The 17,277-nt window shown below is 48.9% G+C and overlaps 7 protein-coding genes across 7 annotated transcripts; 5 read left to right on the top strand and 2 right to left on the bottom strand.

The window, feature by feature from the left end:
• Nucleotides 1-24: 24 nt before the first annotated feature.
• Nucleotides 25-2,209, bottom strand: EV420DRAFT_1512097 (protein serine/threonine phosphatase 2C). Its single transcript, XM_060471621.1, has 10 exons — nucleotides 1,929-2,209; nucleotides 1,813-1,882; nucleotides 1,615-1,767; nucleotides 1,348-1,567; nucleotides 1,159-1,298; nucleotides 961-1,107; nucleotides 876-905; nucleotides 751-821; nucleotides 450-698; nucleotides 25-395 (listed from the first exon to the last, which is right to left on the bottom strand). The coding sequence occupies exons 1-10, from the start codon at nucleotides 2,026-2,028 to the stop codon at nucleotides 367-369; spliced, it is 1,209 nt and encodes a 402-aa protein (XP_060335988.1). The 5' UTR covers nucleotides 2,029-2,209; the 3' UTR covers nucleotides 25-366.
• Nucleotides 2,122-3,564, top strand: EV420DRAFT_929801 (Snf7-domain-containing protein). Its single transcript, XM_060484028.1, has 6 exons — nucleotides 2,122-2,392; nucleotides 2,442-2,594; nucleotides 2,647-2,799; nucleotides 2,851-2,937; nucleotides 2,993-3,071; nucleotides 3,120-3,564. The coding sequence occupies exons 1-6, from the start codon at nucleotides 2,249-2,251 to the stop codon at nucleotides 3,164-3,166; spliced, it is 663 nt and encodes a 220-aa protein (XP_060335987.1). The 5' UTR covers nucleotides 2,122-2,248; the 3' UTR covers nucleotides 3,167-3,564.
• On the bottom strand, nucleotides 3,236-5,349 carry EV420DRAFT_929524 (cyclophilin-like domain-containing protein). Its single transcript, XM_060484026.1, has 11 exons — nucleotides 5,231-5,349; nucleotides 5,031-5,177; nucleotides 4,757-4,984; nucleotides 4,561-4,709; nucleotides 4,413-4,510; nucleotides 4,219-4,359; nucleotides 4,081-4,170; nucleotides 3,897-4,029; nucleotides 3,833-3,848; nucleotides 3,616-3,783; nucleotides 3,236-3,558 (listed from the first exon to the last, which is right to left on the bottom strand). Exons 1-11 carry the CDS (start codon nucleotides 5,320-5,322, stop codon nucleotides 3,255-3,257), a joined length of 1,566 nt encoding a protein of 521 aa, XP_060335986.1. The 5' UTR covers nucleotides 5,323-5,349; the 3' UTR covers nucleotides 3,236-3,254.
• A 550-nt stretch (nucleotides 5,350-5,899) lies between these two features.
• On the top strand, nucleotides 5,900-7,606 carry EV420DRAFT_1262507 (uncharacterized protein; the record flags this gene model as incomplete). The annotated part of the gene is made up of 1 exon (XM_060467122.1): nucleotides 5,900-7,606. One exon carries the CDS (start codon nucleotides 5,900-5,902, stop codon nucleotides 7,604-7,606), a length of 1,707 nt encoding a protein of 568 aa, XP_060335985.1.
• A 378-nt stretch (nucleotides 7,607-7,984) lies between these two features.
• Nucleotides 7,985-10,854, top strand: EV420DRAFT_929284 (general substrate transporter). The gene is made up of 21 exons (XM_060484025.1): nucleotides 7,985-8,182; nucleotides 8,239-8,255; nucleotides 8,303-8,409; nucleotides 8,460-8,628; nucleotides 8,684-8,729; nucleotides 8,781-8,840; nucleotides 8,889-9,010; nucleotides 9,062-9,188; nucleotides 9,240-9,335; nucleotides 9,387-9,399; nucleotides 9,455-9,472; nucleotides 9,526-9,540; nucleotides 9,594-9,672; nucleotides 9,719-9,776; nucleotides 9,825-9,934; nucleotides 9,989-10,022; nucleotides 10,073-10,235; nucleotides 10,292-10,300; nucleotides 10,357-10,413; nucleotides 10,465-10,728; nucleotides 10,779-10,854. The coding sequence occupies exons 1-20, from the start codon at nucleotides 8,081-8,083 to the stop codon at nucleotides 10,662-10,664; spliced, it is 1,602 nt and encodes a 533-aa protein (XP_060335984.1). The 5' UTR covers nucleotides 7,985-8,080; the 3' UTR covers nucleotides 10,665-10,728; nucleotides 10,779-10,854.
• A 17-nt stretch (nucleotides 10,855-10,871) lies between these two features.
• On the top strand, nucleotides 10,872-13,172 carry EV420DRAFT_1512039 (P-loop containing nucleoside triphosphate hydrolase protein). Its single transcript, XM_060471620.1, has 3 exons — nucleotides 10,872-11,277; nucleotides 11,329-12,209; nucleotides 12,263-13,172. Exons 1-3 carry the CDS (start codon nucleotides 10,982-10,984, stop codon nucleotides 12,808-12,810), a joined length of 1,725 nt encoding a protein of 574 aa, XP_060335983.1. The 5' UTR covers nucleotides 10,872-10,981; the 3' UTR covers nucleotides 12,811-13,172.
• Nucleotides 13,173-13,235: 63 nt separating this feature from the next.
• On the top strand, nucleotides 13,236-16,528 carry EV420DRAFT_929253 (uncharacterized protein). Its single transcript, XM_060484024.1, has 5 exons — nucleotides 13,236-13,786; nucleotides 13,837-14,129; nucleotides 14,178-14,218; nucleotides 14,280-14,375; nucleotides 14,443-16,528. The coding sequence occupies exons 1-5, from the start codon at nucleotides 13,305-13,307 to the stop codon at nucleotides 16,180-16,182; spliced, it is 2,652 nt and encodes an 883-aa protein (XP_060335982.1). The 5' UTR covers nucleotides 13,236-13,304; the 3' UTR covers nucleotides 16,183-16,528.
• The last annotated feature ends 749 nt before the right edge of the window (nucleotides 16,529-17,277 follow it).

Genomic DNA, 17,277 nt, shown 5'->3' with positions numbered 1-17,277 from the left:
AGTCCAGCGACATTCACAAGGATACCAAAAGACAAGCGTACGACGTGACCCTGATAGAAAGCTCAGCTAACAATTGGCATGCTTCCTGCACTGCAAACTATCTTGCTTTTAAGACAAGGCTGGCTAAAAGGACGGTCACCAGTCAAAGCGCTATCTATACTCTGTAACGGCTAATGCGCACAACATCGGAGCAACAATTTGTATCATTTTAGCTAAACAAAAATGTTGTATGACGGGTTTCTGCACCTGGCGAAAGACTTTTTCGACGACGTATCGTCTATGTCGTGGATATCGCTAGCTTGATACCAAAGGTGACCGGCTACAGGTCTAACTAAAGAAAATGCCAGAGCAAGGTAACAGCGCGAGTTACATTTTTCTATGACGTTCACTTCCAACTATATAGGAATCGTCAGTCGCACGACGTCTCGCCTGTAAAAAGAATCACGCACTGGCCTGCTCCCTTCTATACTCTCGAAGAGATTTGGTTCTGTCTGGCCCAGTGATCTTGCCCCATCCTGCCAAAGGAACTACAAGTGCCGTAGCATTGTCCTCGCCGCCTAATTCTTCCACGAATGCCAAAATACGCTCAGCGGCGGTCTTTGGGTCTGGAGAGCCCCTTGCCAAATCCGCAACTTCATCGTCTGAAAGTATCGACGAAACGCCATCTGAAACAAGAACCATGTAAGCCCATTTGTTTCCTGTAACAAACCAGAGTGAGCGATTGATAAGCAAGACGGGGAGCATGACAACCTTCCAAGAGCTTCGTTCTGATTTCTGGTTCCGGAGTAACACCGAATTTCTTGAATTGTAAATCACCCAATCTTGAACATATGGATAAGTATATGTGACATTTGAAGGATTAGGATGGGACTTACCCGCGTGTGTTTTCAAGAGCACCCATCCATCTGAATAGATGATATATTTGACGTATTTGACATATAAAATGAGTAAATGACATACCGTGACTCTCCAAATGAGTCCGTGATCAAAGACGAGCCCATCATGCGTCGAAGACGTATAGATTCAACCCTAGCATCTGCATGATGCTTATCAGTCATTCGGAACACCTTGGCACTGTCTGTGGAACAGAGTAGTATCCGCGTGTCCCTGTAAACTGTCAATACCTGAAAACGAGAAGTATAGCGAGTCCATACTGACCCGCAGTGAGCGACTGTTAGGGCGACTGTTTTTGCAGAGAATGGAGCCGTGGCCGTGACATCAAGAGACTGAAGAAGAGCAACTGAAGCAGTGGCACCGCATGTTTGCGCTACTTCACCGATAGACATATTGCGATCGACCTATGAGAAATATCTAGGCGAGGTAGTAGATGGAGAGAGAGAGATTTACTTCAAAAAAAGCCTGTGTGGCGCGAGCCTCAAGGTCATAAACATGAGGATTATTGGGGTCGTGAATCCATGGCTGAAGAGCGCCTCCCTTGAATCGTTTAAAATAGCCACCTAGTTCATGGATCCAGGCATATAGTTCGGGAATGTCCGACTTCTTGACTGATTCAAATAATCCGTGAAGCTCTTGACGGAGATACTGGGAAACCGCAGATCCACCATGACTAAACCTGATTGGTAACATTGCATGCAATGTAATCTGGCTACGCACCCATCATAAATGCCAATGAAAGCAATTTGACTGTTAAATGGTTTCCCTATCGTGTTCGGATCCCAATCAACTTTCTGGAACCTTTTGAGGCTTGAACGAAGCTCTTCTGGATCGAGAGTCAATGTAGCGAACGAATAGAAATCCTCTTGATGACTAAAGTACTGTTAGGAATGTTCACAAGCTGCAGCAGAGACATACCTTCTTGTCCCTCTGGAAGAAGCGACTCCGATTACCTTGGGGGAGCCCAGAGGGATACGAATAACACCACCTTACAATATGTCAGAACCAGTAAGGGGCGACATCGTATATTGCACCTGGGGTGGCAGCTCGGAAGTAATCATGGTATTTCCGGACTAACGATGCCCCACTCTTTGCAGTGACTTTTCTAGCAGGCCCCAGGAGTCGAATAAGCATTGACGACGAGGCTCAAAGGCATGCCAAGCCAGCAATAGTCGTCAGATCCAGGCGACGTCCAGATGACTTAGGTGCTGTAGGCACGTAAACGAAGCGGTAGGCGACGAATAACGCGTCGATGTGGACGTGGTGGTAAGAAGACAAGTGAAGTCAGAGGTCGATACCAGGGATCGCCTCGATTTGTCATGCACCATCATGATGACGCCTCTCTCCTCTTGATATGGGTACAAGCCAGTCCCTCCCCAAGATAACGCCGCAGGACCGTGCCATTCTTGAGTATGTTCATTTCTTTCTCTTGCTATCGACCTCTCATTATCGCAGTCTCAAGCTCCAGCGGGACAAATTGAGGCAGTATCAGAAGAAGGTTGTTTTGCCGCGCTATCAGTCGCCGTATGTACTGACTTGCGCTCAAGATCCAGGTCATTTTGGACAGGGAGCAGGCTATAGCGAAGGAACATCTAGCAACGGGTCGCAAGGATCGAGCTGTCGTTGCATTACGACGCAGAAAGTACCAGCAGAGTTTGCTGTTGAAGACCGATGGGCAACTAGAGAACTTGGAACAGCTGGTACGGATCCTCTGCTTCTCTACGCATTCATACACATTCACCCTAAATCCAGGTATCTTCAATAGAATTCTCTCTCATCGAGGTCTCCGTCGTGCATGGTCTGAAGCAAGGCAACGACGTTCTGAAGGAGATCCACAAAGAGCTCAACGTCGAACAGGTGGAGAAGCTCTTAGAAGAGTCTCATGAAGCTAGGGAGTATCAAAGGGTGCGTTGAATATGCCATTCCTTCGCTACGTGATCATAACGGGTTACCCAGGAAATCGGAGAACTGTTGGTAAATGAACTCTCATTAGACGACGAAGACGCTGTGCAGGCCGAGCTTCTTGAACTACAAGCAGAAGCAGTACGTTCCATCGCAACATATCACATACACATCTGTAAACTCACTGATTGTTCAGCTGGGAGTACCCCAAGAGACGCCACCAGCCGCTCTTCCCGATGCACCAACAACAGAACCAGCTCAGCCCATTTCCGAAGGTTTGTACTGTCTTGTTCCAAGGAATCTCATACTCACGCTCTTCACAGATCGTCGGCCAGCAGAGGAGCGCGACAAGGTACTGGTGCCATCATAACGATTTCACGACAATGTATAATATGCATACCATACATGTACACCCTGTAAATAATCCATACCTATCTTACACAGGACACCCATAACACTCACCAACCCTCGAAATTCCCGAAGCCAATCTTGCGCTTCTTCTTCACCTCCTCTGTGCCGCCGCCACCGCTGCCTAGGGTTTCACTTGGTCTCTTCGCCGAGTTCAGATACTTCCCGACGCCCGTCCCACCCCCAGACCCAAAGATAGTACTATTCGTACCTACTCGCGTGCCAAACCAGTTAACATCATCACCCTCTTTCTTCTCTGGGGCTTTTTGTGAATTCCCATTTTGCTCTGTTTCAGCGCGTTTAGCCAACTTCTTCGCCAGCCGCGTTTTGTACTCCTCAAAAGGGTCTTGGTAGCTGTGCAACCATCACATATTATTAACAAATATCCGATGAGGAGTGATAAAGACGTACATGACGACTTCCGTTATCCGCACGGGCTTAGCAGGTCTTTCGGTACCCTCTTTGCGCGGTAGACGCTCTAAGGCGTCAAGAACGTCTTCTCCGCCAACCAGTCGCCCAAAAACGGTATGCTTTTTATCAAGATGGGGTGCAGCTTTGAAAGTCACATAAAATTGGGAACTGTAATTACTTCAGTTGATTTTGAAAAGGATAAATGATGAACGTTTACCCATTGGTTCCAGCACCTTGAGTTTGTTTAGTTAAACTATAACGGACATTAACGTAGAACGCACCTTTGTTAGCCATAGCTACAACGCCGCGTCCATCATGTCTTGCCGCCCCCTTCAAGTCATATTCATCACGAAACGGAGTACCCCAGTACGATTCTCCCCCAGAACCCGTGCCAGTGGGATCACCAGTTTGTATCTGAAGGAATAAGTTGACATTACATACATTAGAAGATGAGGGAGGACGTACCATGAAACCTGGGACCAAACGGTGAAATAGACAGTTATTATATTTTCCTGCCCTCGCGAGCATCAGGAAGTTATAGCATGTTTTTGGGGCCTAAGAAGATAAAGGGTTAGGGTCGGCGTGCAAATGAACAAGTCTTACTTTTTCGCAATACAACTCTAAATTCAAACTGGTACCACCCAAACTTGTCACGACACGCACATACGCTCGACGTTTACCCACGTCTTTTTCTTTACCCTTGTTTTTGGGTGGGTTTGATATGCTTTCGAACATCAATTCTTCCTAAGAGACAGATCAGTGATACAAGGTAATGGTTGTGAATGATGGTCACATACCTCATCCCACACGAGGTTTGTTGGACCAGTCTGAGGGTCAACAGAAGTGGAGGTTAGAGACGCGCCAGGAAGACCGCTCGAATAAGGTGAGATATTCCCTAGGTTTAGATGTTAACCTTTAGTTGTGTTGAATTGGAGGAACGCGTACAAGGTACCGGTTCCTTGGTCTTGACTGGCACAGCGTTGGCGGGTGCCTTCGCAGCAACAGTCTTTGTGGGTGCAGAAGCTGATGCGACTTTACTTGGCACAGACGCCGGGGGTAGTCCATGAGGGTTCTGCAGCGTTATGACGTCTGCTCTGCTCCGGTGAGACGCGTTTGTGGTCAGAATGGAAGTAGCGCTTACTTCTTGAAGGGAATGTCGTTGACAAGATCCTTGCCACCCTTGATGCTCTCCGCCAGAAACACGTTCCCGGTGGTCGCAATAGCCACAATGTGAGAATGCTCGCTGAAAGGCTTGAAGGATATGGGGTCGTGTATCTCTCCTGATGCCTCCTTACGGGAATAATGCAGCGTAATGAGATCAGAGGGCGTCAAAGGTTCTTTTGTTATGGGATTGGTGTTGTTGTGTTGTCTAGGTATGTCAGAGGTTGGAGTAGATTCGGAATAATACCACTCACTTGAGCCAGGGAATGATATTCACCAAGTCAAACACATGGCCAGTACCGTCTGAATTTCGAGCACAAACAGGATGACTGAATGGCTGGAAAGAAAGAGCACAGCAGTCGAAAGGTGTCCTTGCTCCAGGATGAGGTGCCTCTTGCTTGCTACACTTGAATGCATGAGGATCCAGACAGAATACAGTTGGTTACAGACGTACGCCTGGAAGCCTGTAGAGGCCGAATGGGAGCCAAACATACCAGCATGCTCAGCATGGGTGATATAGAGCTTGTCAGAATTTCCGTGGCCCATGATGACAGTCAAGAAGAGAACTTGATTTTGTTTGTTTACATATTTTAGCCTCTGCTTCATGCTACGCCTTTGTGCGTCGAGGTCTCTCGTTCTCCTCGACTTCCTCGCTCCTCGACTCCTTGCTCCAGTCCGTCATTATAGCCTCAAGCTTCCCAACCATAAAATTCAACAAGATGCAACTGACATCCTTGAAAATCACGGAGCCAATGCTCATGGCAAACAGTTCCCATATCACAATGCGGACATATACAAGGATATTCTGGGTCGTATCCAGAAAGCCCTAGGGAAGGAGGATGTAGAGGCGGTGAAAAAGTGCTGGAATGAGCTCAAGGAGCGCGATCTTCATCGACACCTCGCTCCTGCAGATTTTGCTCGCATCTCAAATCTTTTCGTCGCTCACTATATACCCAAGAACGCCACCGACGTGCTGGATACAACGACACGACAGCTTGTTGAGGAAGTCTCGTTAGCAGCGGCCTGTTCGCGTGGCCCCGCCGCCCTGGCTGCTTGTATGAGCTTCTACATATCCAGAAGGGAGCCCAAACCTGTCATCCGCCTCTACACCAGGTTCCGCGAGATGCTAGGCGAGACGGACGACCTACAAGCTGATGAGGGAGACGTGGATGTGTTGGACTTTGACGTTTTTTCGTTTACGTCCAGTTCAGCTGCCCGTACGGAATCGGCGAGTTCGCTCGTTCCGGGTCGGGTCTCAATTCTACTCTCTTTCGTTGCGGCTCAGGCAATGCGAGACGATTTCGCAGCTGCGTACGAAGCGTACTGTCAAACTCTTATCCGATTCCATGATTATACAGTCAAGGACTACCTATCCCACATCGCCGACGACGCATTTCGCGAGAAATTGCTCTCATGGGTTCGACGACTGGACATTGCGCGTAAAATCCATCAGACCACCCCCTTGACCATTCAATTGCAACAACTTGTTTCCACAGGTGGCTTCCAAACCATACAAAGCATTTACAATCGCGTTAGAGATGGGTTATTTGGGGCAAATCCATTTATCGCGGGAGACGCATCTCAGCTTGGGGGAACTCGTCTCATCGCTATGTCCGACCGCATATGGACAGCCTTCCTCACTAGTTTTCTGCAAAGCAGAGGTGGCCACCTGAGCGCTGATGAGGTGTGGGGAGACGTCTCGCGATGTGGGATAAAACACCCCGTTTCACTGTGGACTGGTCTCATAGATTCCTACACAGAGTCCCGACATATGGACAATGCACTGAATGTGTGGAGGATGATGGAGGCTAAAGGCGTAAAGCCAGACGCACTCACCTACCGGGCCGTCATATCGGCTGCGTTGGAAGGTCGTCAGATTGATGAAGCAATTCGGCTGTTCAGACAATTTCAGTCAGATCTCGAGGCAACGACGGAGCCGGAGAGGTCGTTAGTTGTCTACAACACATATATCCACGGGCTTCTCGCCGCGGATCGTCTCGACGAGGCGCTTTCTATTCTGGAGCGCATGGAAGAAAACAAGAAGGACAAACGGGTTGGTCCGGTACCTGACATCGTCTCATACAACACATTCCTGGCATATTTCGGTCGTCGAGTGGACTTGAAGGCACTCTCCATCATCATCAACCGGATGTCGACCGTCGGCCTTAGCGCGGATGTCTTCAGTTATTCCATTCTTCTGTCGGCGCTGCTCAAGATAGGCAAAGCAGATGCGACGAACATTGTTTTCAATCTCATGCACAAGCAAGGGTTAGAGCCTAATATTGTTATCTATGGGACGATCATAGTCGAGTTGCTGAGGGAGCACAATGAACAGCATGTACGGGCTGTTTTGAAGATATTGGAAGAAATGGAGTCGGGGAAGATACCATTTCCGCCTACAGTCAAGATCTACCAGGCAATCTTGGTTGAACTGTGGAGAGATCCGTGGCTTCCTCCGAAGACCGGTATCGCGATCACGCGCGATGTTATTGAACGGATGAAGAAGAGGAAGGTGCTGCTGAACATCCCTCTGTACCACGTCTTGATTCGCGTTGCGCTGATGGACGAGTATCCGAACGGGGTGACGATGGCGATGTCGCTATACCAGGAGATGGTTCGGCGAAATGTGCCAGTGACGTCGAAGGTGGTTCTGCTACTTTTACAAGAACTGTTTGCCAAGGGAGAGTATGTACATGCGGCGAAGATAATGCGGGATATGGAGACATTTGGGATGAAGCCTATCCCTTCGACGGCACGGTTGATGAATAAGATACGGAGTTCATTGAGGGAAAAACAGTATTTACCTTCTCAGATAGGTAGCCCAATGTGACATGATTATCTACCTCGTAGTCCTACGCCAATGTAGCGCGAATAAGCTGGAAGGAAAAGATGAACGGAATGCAGCAGCAAGGAAGTTCAAATCAGCTGACCCCAGTAACTCCATCTTCTTCCAAGATATTTACCCAGAAGAGGGAGTAGTACGATGGAAAAAAGCTGTTGGAGCTGGTAGATGCTCTCCTCCCACTCCTGCTGGGCGAGCTGGTAATCGTCTGAACCGTACGAACGCTCTGAGAGGTCGTCGAGAGAGACGTCGGAAACAGTGTCCGACATGGTTAGGTGAGGTCCGTGGTGGTAGAGAACAGGTGATCAAGCCAAGCGGAAATGACGACAATTTGATAAAGTCGCCTGCTGGCAGTGCTGCCTTATTTGCGACCAGCTGCCAGCAGGCTCCACGGTCTCCCGTCTCTTATAGTTACCGCGACGTACTCTTTCTCTCTCTCTTTCATCGTCTCATCCATGCATCATGGCCAATACGACGACAGCACAAGACCGACCTCGCAACCGGCTCGTGGGCCAGCCCTTGCTCTATGCGATTTCCATATTCGCCAGTCTCGGAGTATTCCTCGTCAGTCTTCTCTGCTCAATGTCCAATAGCTATTATCGCTCATTCCTCCCCTACAGTTTGGATATGATCAAGGGTATGTACTTAGCCGCAAAAAGCTCTCTGTCGCTCATTGCCGTTCAGTGTCATGAGTGGCGTAATCACCGGCCCTCACTTCCGCAAGTTCTTCAACAATCCAGATGCTGTTCAAATCGGCACAATGGTGGCCGTCCTTGAAGTCGGCGCTTTCAGTATGATTTTCCGATGCAGAATATATTTCTGTTACTTAGCAGGTTCTCAGTCACTTCTGTCGCCGCTGGCAAGATTGGCGACCTTATGGGTCGCAAAGGAACCCTCTTCATCGGCGCCGTTGTCTTTACTATTGGAGGTGCCATCCAGACTTTTACTACAGGCTTCTGGATTATGATTGTGGGACGCGTTGTTAGTGGCTTTGGAGTAGGCCTTCTTTCGTGAGCTCATCTCATCTCCACTACCCGGACTTTGTGCGCTCATCACGTCCAACAGCACCATTGTACCTATCTACCAGAGCGAAATCTCCCCTCCGGATCATGTACGTTTTGATACCTTCCGACCTACACGCGTTTGACTAATGTCGGTGTAGAGAGGCGCCTTGGCATGTATGGAGTTCACCGGAAACATCATTGGCTACTCGTCTTCAGTTGTATGTGCCGTTTACTTGTTTGTTGCTACAAAAGTTCAATTTTTTTAGTGGGTCGATTACTTTTGCTCGTACATCGATTCCGATCTTTCCTGGCGCATACCCTTGTTTATGCAATGTGTAATAGGGGGCATTCTTGCGGCTGGGAGCCTTGTAATGCCCGAAAGCCCAAGGTTTGCTTCTCTGTCCTTTGGTTCCTGCATTTAACTAACCTGGCCAATAAGGTGGCTTATTGACACTGATCAGGATGATGAGGGTATGAGAGTCATCGCCGATCTTCATGGCGGAAATATGCAGAATCGTGTTGCTCTTGCCGAGTTCCAAGAAATCAAAGACAAAGTTATGGAGGAGGTCTGTCTTCCTGGTATCCAGCTCCACCATAACGCTCAATTGTTCCTGTAGCGTGCTTCCGGAGAAGCTCGATCGTATGCGGTTATGTGGCGTAGATACAAAAGACGCGTTCTATTAGCTATGTCTTCTCAGGCTTTTGCTCAGCTTGTAGGCATTCATCATTTCATGTCAAAGGAAGCCCACTGACACGTCTCACAGAACGGTATCAATGGTAAGCATGGCTGTGTCGTAAAATATATTCTAACGGACTGACATCTGGATCGCAGTGATCTCTTACTATGCCCGTATGTCTGTCCTCCCACAGTTGCACATTTTAAATCTGACGATGATCTCTTAGCACGAGTATTCGAAGGTATGCCGCACTAGGAGCTGCAATTTCTTAACTAGGAATAACACATCTAACAGAGGCCGGTTGGATCGGTCGAGATGCCATACTTATGACTGGTATCAACTCTCTCGTCTACGTTCTTAGTACTCTGCCTCCGTTCGTTGTTTCCTTGTCGCTCGTGATATGAACTTATCATCTCTAGATGGTACTTGGTTGATCGATGGGGTCGACGTGCGATTCTCTTATCTGGAGCTGTTATTGTAGGTGCTCTCTTCTTGGTAAACCTGTTTGTTCTGACTCCCAGTCAGATGGCCATCGCTTTGGGAGCCACTGGATGGTGGATGTACGTTGATGTTCCACAAACAGCTAACGCGGTCGTAATCTGCGTGATCATCTACAATGCGGCCTTTGGATATAGGTGCGCTTCATGTGACTAGTGTTTCAAGGAACCTAGGCTAATGTATCTGGCCAGCTGGGGGCCCCTACCCTGGTTGTATCCCCCCGAGGTCCGAATAATTCCATTACTGCTGTTTCTCATAATCTCACAGATCCATAGATCATGCCTCTGACCATTCGTGCGAAAGGTGTCTCGTTGTCGACTAGTACCAATTGGGCTTTCAACTTTTTGGTTGGCGAAACCACTCCGTTCCTTCAAGAATATATAGAATGGCGATTGTACCCCATGCATGGATTCTACTGTGTCTGCAGTTTCGTTTTGGGTAGGGATATTTTTTCTTTGTCAGAGTGAATGATGACACTGACGGCACATGTACAGTTTATTTCCGTACGTGTATCGCCAGACTATGATGTAGAAGTTAAGTCAGATGCTTTTTTTTACAGTTTATCCGGAAACCAAGGGTGTACCTCTAGAAGAGATGGATACTGTGTTCGGAGAAGGTATGCAGATACGTATCTTGCTGTTTTCATCCATGGATCATTGTTTCGCAGAGGAACTCGAGGAACGCCTGGATAACGAGGATGATGACGACTCTTATGATGAAACTACATCCCTCCTTGGGGACGGGCTGCCCACTAATAATCAAGCGATTAACCAATCAGGACCCAGGCGACGCCGTTCCAGTGCTGGCTGGATCAGCAGAATGTTCAAGCGCCGCAATGAAGGAATTTCCTCAGCAACAACTACATAGGATACAGCTTACACCTATTCCATACGGCCAATTTCCTAATCACCTGTTGTAGCATTATGGAAGCGTATGTCGTTCCCACAACATTTTTGGGAACGGTGCTAATGTTGGGAGCAGCGTATATTGCGACGCTGCTAACATACACATTGTACATGCATAGTTATAATGTCTTCTATATCTCGAACGAACTATTTTGTTATTGTATTCATGTTGGGAAGATCTGTGTTGAGCCACGCTGAAGCTATGGTTCGTAAGTATTTGCTCGAGACTAGCCGCTACGGCTAATGCCGAAAATGTCGGTTCGCTGTATCATGTGACCCATGAATCTTTCTCGGCGGACCACAACAGTGTGCCAACGATGGACTCGACAGTACCCATGGAACTGTCGTTACATGAGTCGCAGTGCTGAAGAAATTGCATCTGCATCTTCGAAACAAATACCCGATGGCCCTCCTGCTATCACGTTCGAGTCTTTGGGACTACGACCCTCTGTCGTAAATGCCATGCATGCAGCCTTTCCCAATGTTCGGGATCCAACAGATGCGCAAACGAGACTCATTCCAGCAGTTCTGAGTGATATGGATGTCCTTGTCACTGATGACACAGGGTCTGGAAAGTGCGTCGCGTCGCTCTCTTGACCAATATCCATTCATAATCCCTTTCTCAGGTCCTTTGGTCTCTTGCTCTCTCTCCTCAACAAACCTCGCCTACGATATAAGAATAAGGAAACCGGACTTGTACGCGAAAGCTTGTCCATCACGTCGCTGTTCATTGTCCCCCACCGTGATTTGGCATTCCAATTATACCACTGGGTTCAATGTATATCAAATGCCGCGTCTACCACCTCCCCTGGCACTCCCTCAATCTCAGCTATTGCCCAAGTCCTCGTTCGAGATGGAAAAATGCACCTTGACTCTGGTTTGACTGCCTTACGCTCAAACCCACCACATATTCTTATTGCAACGCCACAGGCGGTGATGGATGTATATCGCCAAGAACCGGAAGCCCTTCCATTCATGGAACTCTCTACTGTAGTAGTGGATGAGATTGACTACCTCGTGGAAACCATGCCGCACAAATCAGAGGAAACCACGTATTGGAAGACGATTCAGAAACGGCAGGCGAAGCTTGCACGACATCCTGGGGTGACCAAGGAGCTACTTGACATCATCTACTCACAGCGGAAGAAGATGTCCGAGGAGAACCGGGAAGAACTTGTGAATGAGCCTTACCATACGCCACAGCTGGTGGTCTCTAGCGCAAGTGTTCGGAAACATCTTTCAAGCCACTTGTTCTATGAAAGTGGGTGGATGAGGAAGAAGAATACAATCATCGTGCATGGATCGCCGAAGGCCGTAGCTCCACATAGTGGGCTTGGAGGTAAAGACGTCAAGCATTCAGTGCTCGTGGTATCTGGGGTAAAGGTTACGAATATCGAGGAAGCTGTTCCGACGACTCCTGAAGGAGATCGTGATGCAACGAGGAAGTTAGCCGAGAATAGCGAAGGTCAGCCGGTAGTTGTTGATGTCAGCGCTGAACAGCGAAGCGGTAGGTTTTTACATCAGTGATATGTGGAATTTTACTGATGATACAATTTGTAGCTTATGAGGGTAAACCTTCTCCGTTTAATCCCAATGCCTTGGAAGCTGTGGCTGTGGCGTTTGCACTCGATGTCCCTTCTGTCGCGTTGCTTGTTATACGTCCAGAAGCGTCCGTGCAGCGTGCTGTATACGACCTGCGGAGCATGGGTGTGAATGCTGTTGCTCTAGATGTGGCGAAGATGGAGCGAGGCGGTGCTCATCTATTGAGCTACGGCGATACGAGCGAATTCAAAGCGAACCCGACCCTCTTAGTGTGCACACGGGCGATGACGCGAGGAATAGATTTTCCGGAACTCACACACGTGTTCATCATGGAATTTTTCCAGGGCAAAATGAGCGGTCAGACGGTGGACGAGTACCTACATATTGCAGGACGAGTGGGGCGATTCGGACGTGGGGGTAGGGTGATAACGCTGGTGGAAAGGGGACCGGTGGCCGGCACGGAAACGAAGGACGGACGAAGAACGGGAGGAAAAGAGGACGCCAAGATGATGTCGATACTGAAGAGTATAGGATGCAGCCCTGACAGGTTCGAATATTTCGATTGAAATTGAAACGGGACGGGTTGTCGAGGAGGCTGGGGTTCGTCATGATGAGTCGATCAGGGCATGAAGGTTGCTAACTGTGTCAGTCACAAACCGTCCGTTGCTCTAGACAACCAATGTTCGACCTGGTTTCCAAAACATTCATTTTTATGTTATATTTTTAATTTTTTTGCTACGGAGCGATACCAAAATATTGGGCATCATACAAGTACGTATCAGGACCGTATACCCACCACACATTTCATCATGCGGCAGCAAGGCTGAGGATACCCCGAAAATGATAGATGCCAGTTATTTTCTGATGCAGGAATCAGAATAGTTATATATTTTATAAATATCGCCGAATTGATTATCTTCAGATGTGCTTGTCTTTTCCGGCAGGTGGCAAGTGACGGAATCAAGTGGCCGGTCAGCCGGTGTCGTTCTAGCTCATTGCTTCTCTTCACCTTCGACGACCATCACTCTGTCACCTTTCATTCTCTCTTTTCCCTCTGACGATGCGGTGGCCAGTCAGCGCCTTGCTTGGGGCCGCCTTCATCGTTGTCGCTGTCGTCGCTCAGGATGGTAATAATAGCTCGACGTCCTCAAGCTCGACCCAGACATCTGCTTCGACGTCCCGGTCTTCCTCGTCCGGATCATCATCGGCGGCGTCGTCGTCGGCATCAGCATCAGCATCTTCTGCATCACTTTCTCTCTCGCTCACAACGAGCTCCAGGACTATCACGACCTCAACAAGCACTAATGGCCAAAACTCACAGTATACGACAGTTGTTCCTACGACCTTTAACGTTACATATACCGCTACACCCACCTCTTCTTCAGCGTCATCTTCTGCTGCGTCAAGCGCTAGCGCCTCGGCTTCAGCCTCAGCAACGCCTATAACCCTTGATACCAAACTAGACCCCGCTTTTGGAGTGTTGGGTGCCATTCTTATCCTCACCGGTCTTCCTTCTGCTTTCTGGGGCCACAAAAACCGCTGGTACGTCCTGCTGTCTCAGTCTACTGTTCTTACTCACAATACGTACACAGGTCATCCTTTTTCCTTATCGGTTTCTATACCTTGTCGCTCGTCTGCTTCGTCCTGATCATCAGGTTTGGTGTCCTCGAAGCCGTGAATCCTCCCACCGAGACAGTTCGTGGCATGTTCGTCCTTGCTTGCTCAGTAGCCGGTATTGCCGGAGGTGCTATTGCTATATTCTTCTGGAAGGCAGCGAGGTACTGCATTGGTGCATGGGGTGGTCTGGCATTCTCTTGGTGGATACAATGCTTCCGCAATGGCGGTCTCATCAGTTCTGTGGGACTTCGCTGGATACTCTACATAGGTCTGTCATTTCTGTCTTTGGCCGCCTCGCGACTGACGGATGAAACAGGGTGCGCTGTAATTGGCTTTGTCCTGTCTACGATCCCGAAGGTACGTTTTATTACACGCCGTAACCGCTCGATCGTGAGCCTTACCTTGTCACTTTTTTTAGATCCACTACCATATAGTCCTTATTTCCACGGCTTTCGTGGGTGCTTCCGCTTTGATGCTAGGCGTTGATTGTTATACTACCGCGGGACTAAAAGAGGCAAGTCTAAATTACTTCCGTCCATTGCCGAATAGTGTTTCTAAGGCTCTACATTTACGCTGTGTAGTTCTATGTATGGAATCTGGGCTTTCGTTCTCTATTTCCGAAATTTCAGGACAACGGCATTCGGTACCCGGTCTCGCAGACGATTCAGATCGAGCTTGGCCTGCTTGGGGCGGTGGCGCTCATGGGGGCGGCTGTGCAGTTGAGAATTCTCAGCGTGTTGCAACACAAGCTGAAGGAAATCTCTCAGGAACAACAGAAGCAAAATGCCGATGCAGAGCAGAATGCGGCTGGGCGGTTCAATGTTGTGCTACGTGAAAGGGCTCAATGGGAGAAAGAACATGGGCATGGACGGGTAGAGAGTGGGTATTCGAGTATGCCACTCATGAAGGATCAGGACGGGTCGTCTTCACCGGTGACGCCTGATGGTCGTTCGGTGGATTACCAGGACGCAGTCAGGCAACGATACCAAAGCGGTGTATCAGACTTCATGACTGCACCCATCCCAGAAGATGAACTGCGCCGCGCAACCTCGCGTAGTCTGCAAGGCCCTGGTGCGCTGCCGGCACTTGATCTAGGTCTTGGAATCGAGAATGATGTACCGACGTCATTTATCACAAAGGATGTCTCTCCCGCCTCCCCCGCTACCGACAAAGTGCCCAAGAAACAGCTGTCGGCCGCACAACTGGAGGCTATGAAGAAGAAGGAGGATTTGGTTGCCGAAATTGAGAACATTCGGAAATCAATCGAGGCACTGAGAGGGGAGACACCTACGACAAGTGCTTCCAACTCAAGGGGACCGAGTATCAGAGCGTATGACGCCGCGACTTCCTTATTGCTTCCTGCTCCGTCACATTCAAGGCCTCCTCGAGAACCCGCACCGAGAGGCAGGGTACGGTCTCTGGACTATCTAGGATCGGAAATACTTGGGGAAAGTATAAGTCGGCCGACTAGCGTACCACTCAGGGATCCAGATTGGGACGCGTATGTTCAAGACCGGAAACTACTACAACCTCCGCGAGGCGTCACGCCACCGATCGGTGTTACAAAAATACAGATGTCGCCTGCGGTTGCAGAAGCCCTCAAGGACAGGAAGAGAAGGGAGACTTCGCTTGGATATGCGGGACCCAGTGGAAGCGGAGGCGCAACAGATTCCAGTGAAGACGTTCCGATAGCAAGGAAAATGCACCGACGATCCACTTCTGCAGGTACGAATGCGTATCTATATCCGCCTGCGCCTCAGCCGGAGCGCGAACCTCCCGTCATGATTCTTCCTCCTAAGAAGATCGTTGCACCAACGCCACAACGCCCAGTCACCACGAGAACGAGAACGTTTGAGGAGTTGGCTGAGAGACATCGGGAGAAGATGCGAGATTTGCAGGGACCTGTGACGAATGCGAACCGAGAGCATGCAGAACTCGAAGCCGCGAAAGCTCGGTGGGAAAAGAGTCGGGCGGCTGAGCGGGAGGCAATGAAGAGGAGGGAGACTGAGCGGGAAAGAGAGCTTCGGAAGCGGCGGGAGGCTGGTGAGAAGGACGGCGAAAAGACGGAGAAGAGGCGCGCCAGCGACGGCCATAAGAGAAGCCTAAGTGCAGATCGACTGGCGCAGTTGGGAACCGGAGGATCTCATTCGAGGCGGTTATCCACGATGAAGGTCGAGGATTGGCAGCGATACCAGCAAGAAGTCGCGCCGGAGAACGTCGAGAAGGAGCGCCCTGGTCGGAGAGAGAGCCGGCGACAAAGCGGAGTACCTTTTCCTGATGACAAGCATGTCAGAAGGAAAAGTCGCGAACCTCTGAGTTGAGGCGAAAGGTGATCACGAACCTATTTTGTTCCTTATTATTCTTGGACTTTGATTTGTCTAGCATTTTTCACATTAGTATTGTATTTGGGACACCTCCACTCGTTTAGTCGACAATTTCCATGGACATTGAGCACAAGCACTACGCTAGAATATTGCATATTTCGTCTTTGATATTGTTGTATGAGTCCCAGTTGTATATGCCAATCAGAGAGTGTGTATAGTAAATAGATTCTCTGATGACTTGATTTGGGCTGTCCGGTTGCGCCTCAATTGATGGGCAGCGGTACACGTACGTGACTTACAATGGAAGATTTGAATGTAAATGTGTATCCTGCGAAGTTCTTCTCTCCGAAAATGAAGATGAAATGGATTACTTGCGCTCGGACTCGGGGTGATGGAAACGGCGGCGCTTCATTATAGCTGTCACGACCGTCGACCGAGTGATGTAAGAAAACTAGGGTAAGTTGTGATACGGAAATGTGTACAAGTATGTATGCCTCGTTAAGCTTGAAGGGTCTCATAGATGTGTCAGTTATTGTCTGCGGTACAAATTCTATGGTTAACGACTCAGTCACAGTGAATCATGGGGATAGACAAAAAATTAGTTGAATTTCGTATTTCGCTAACGTCGACTCGCACAGATTGAATGTATGTAAAGTAATAAATTCCAGAACTCCTCAACGTCGCCGCCGACCCCAACTTCCTAATGCAACATACTGCGATGGATACAATGTGGCGCTAAGGGTTGGCTAGGCGAAATTGAAATTGAGCAATTGAAGAGAGCCTTTTGGGAAGAACGAAGGGTAAATATGAGGCACGTAGAAAGCTCGAGGTAACCATCCCGACCGCTGTAGCTGCGCCCGAGCCACGTGGGGGCGTTGCGACCTTTTTCGACAGTCATGCCGCCGGCTTTACCTTTACCATCACCACCGCCAGCGTTGGAACGAACACCGCCCAGCTAAACGTCGAGAATTATCCTTTTATCCAAGTCCGAGTCAAGTTATGGCATCACTGTTCAGCATTTTTTATTCTAGACCTGGTCGCCGATGTGAGACTCCGACCTCGGCTAAAAAATTATATACCATTATTTTGGGT

Source organism: Desarmillaria tabescens, assembly GCF_030435595.1.
Source record: "Desarmillaria tabescens strain CCBAS 213 chromosome Unknown EV420scaffold_5, whole genome shotgun sequence".
In the NCBI taxonomy this organism is placed as follows: domain Eukaryota; kingdom Fungi; phylum Basidiomycota; class Agaricomycetes; order Agaricales; family Physalacriaceae; genus Desarmillaria; species Desarmillaria tabescens.
This window is presented reverse-complemented; position numbering and strand designations above follow the sequence as displayed.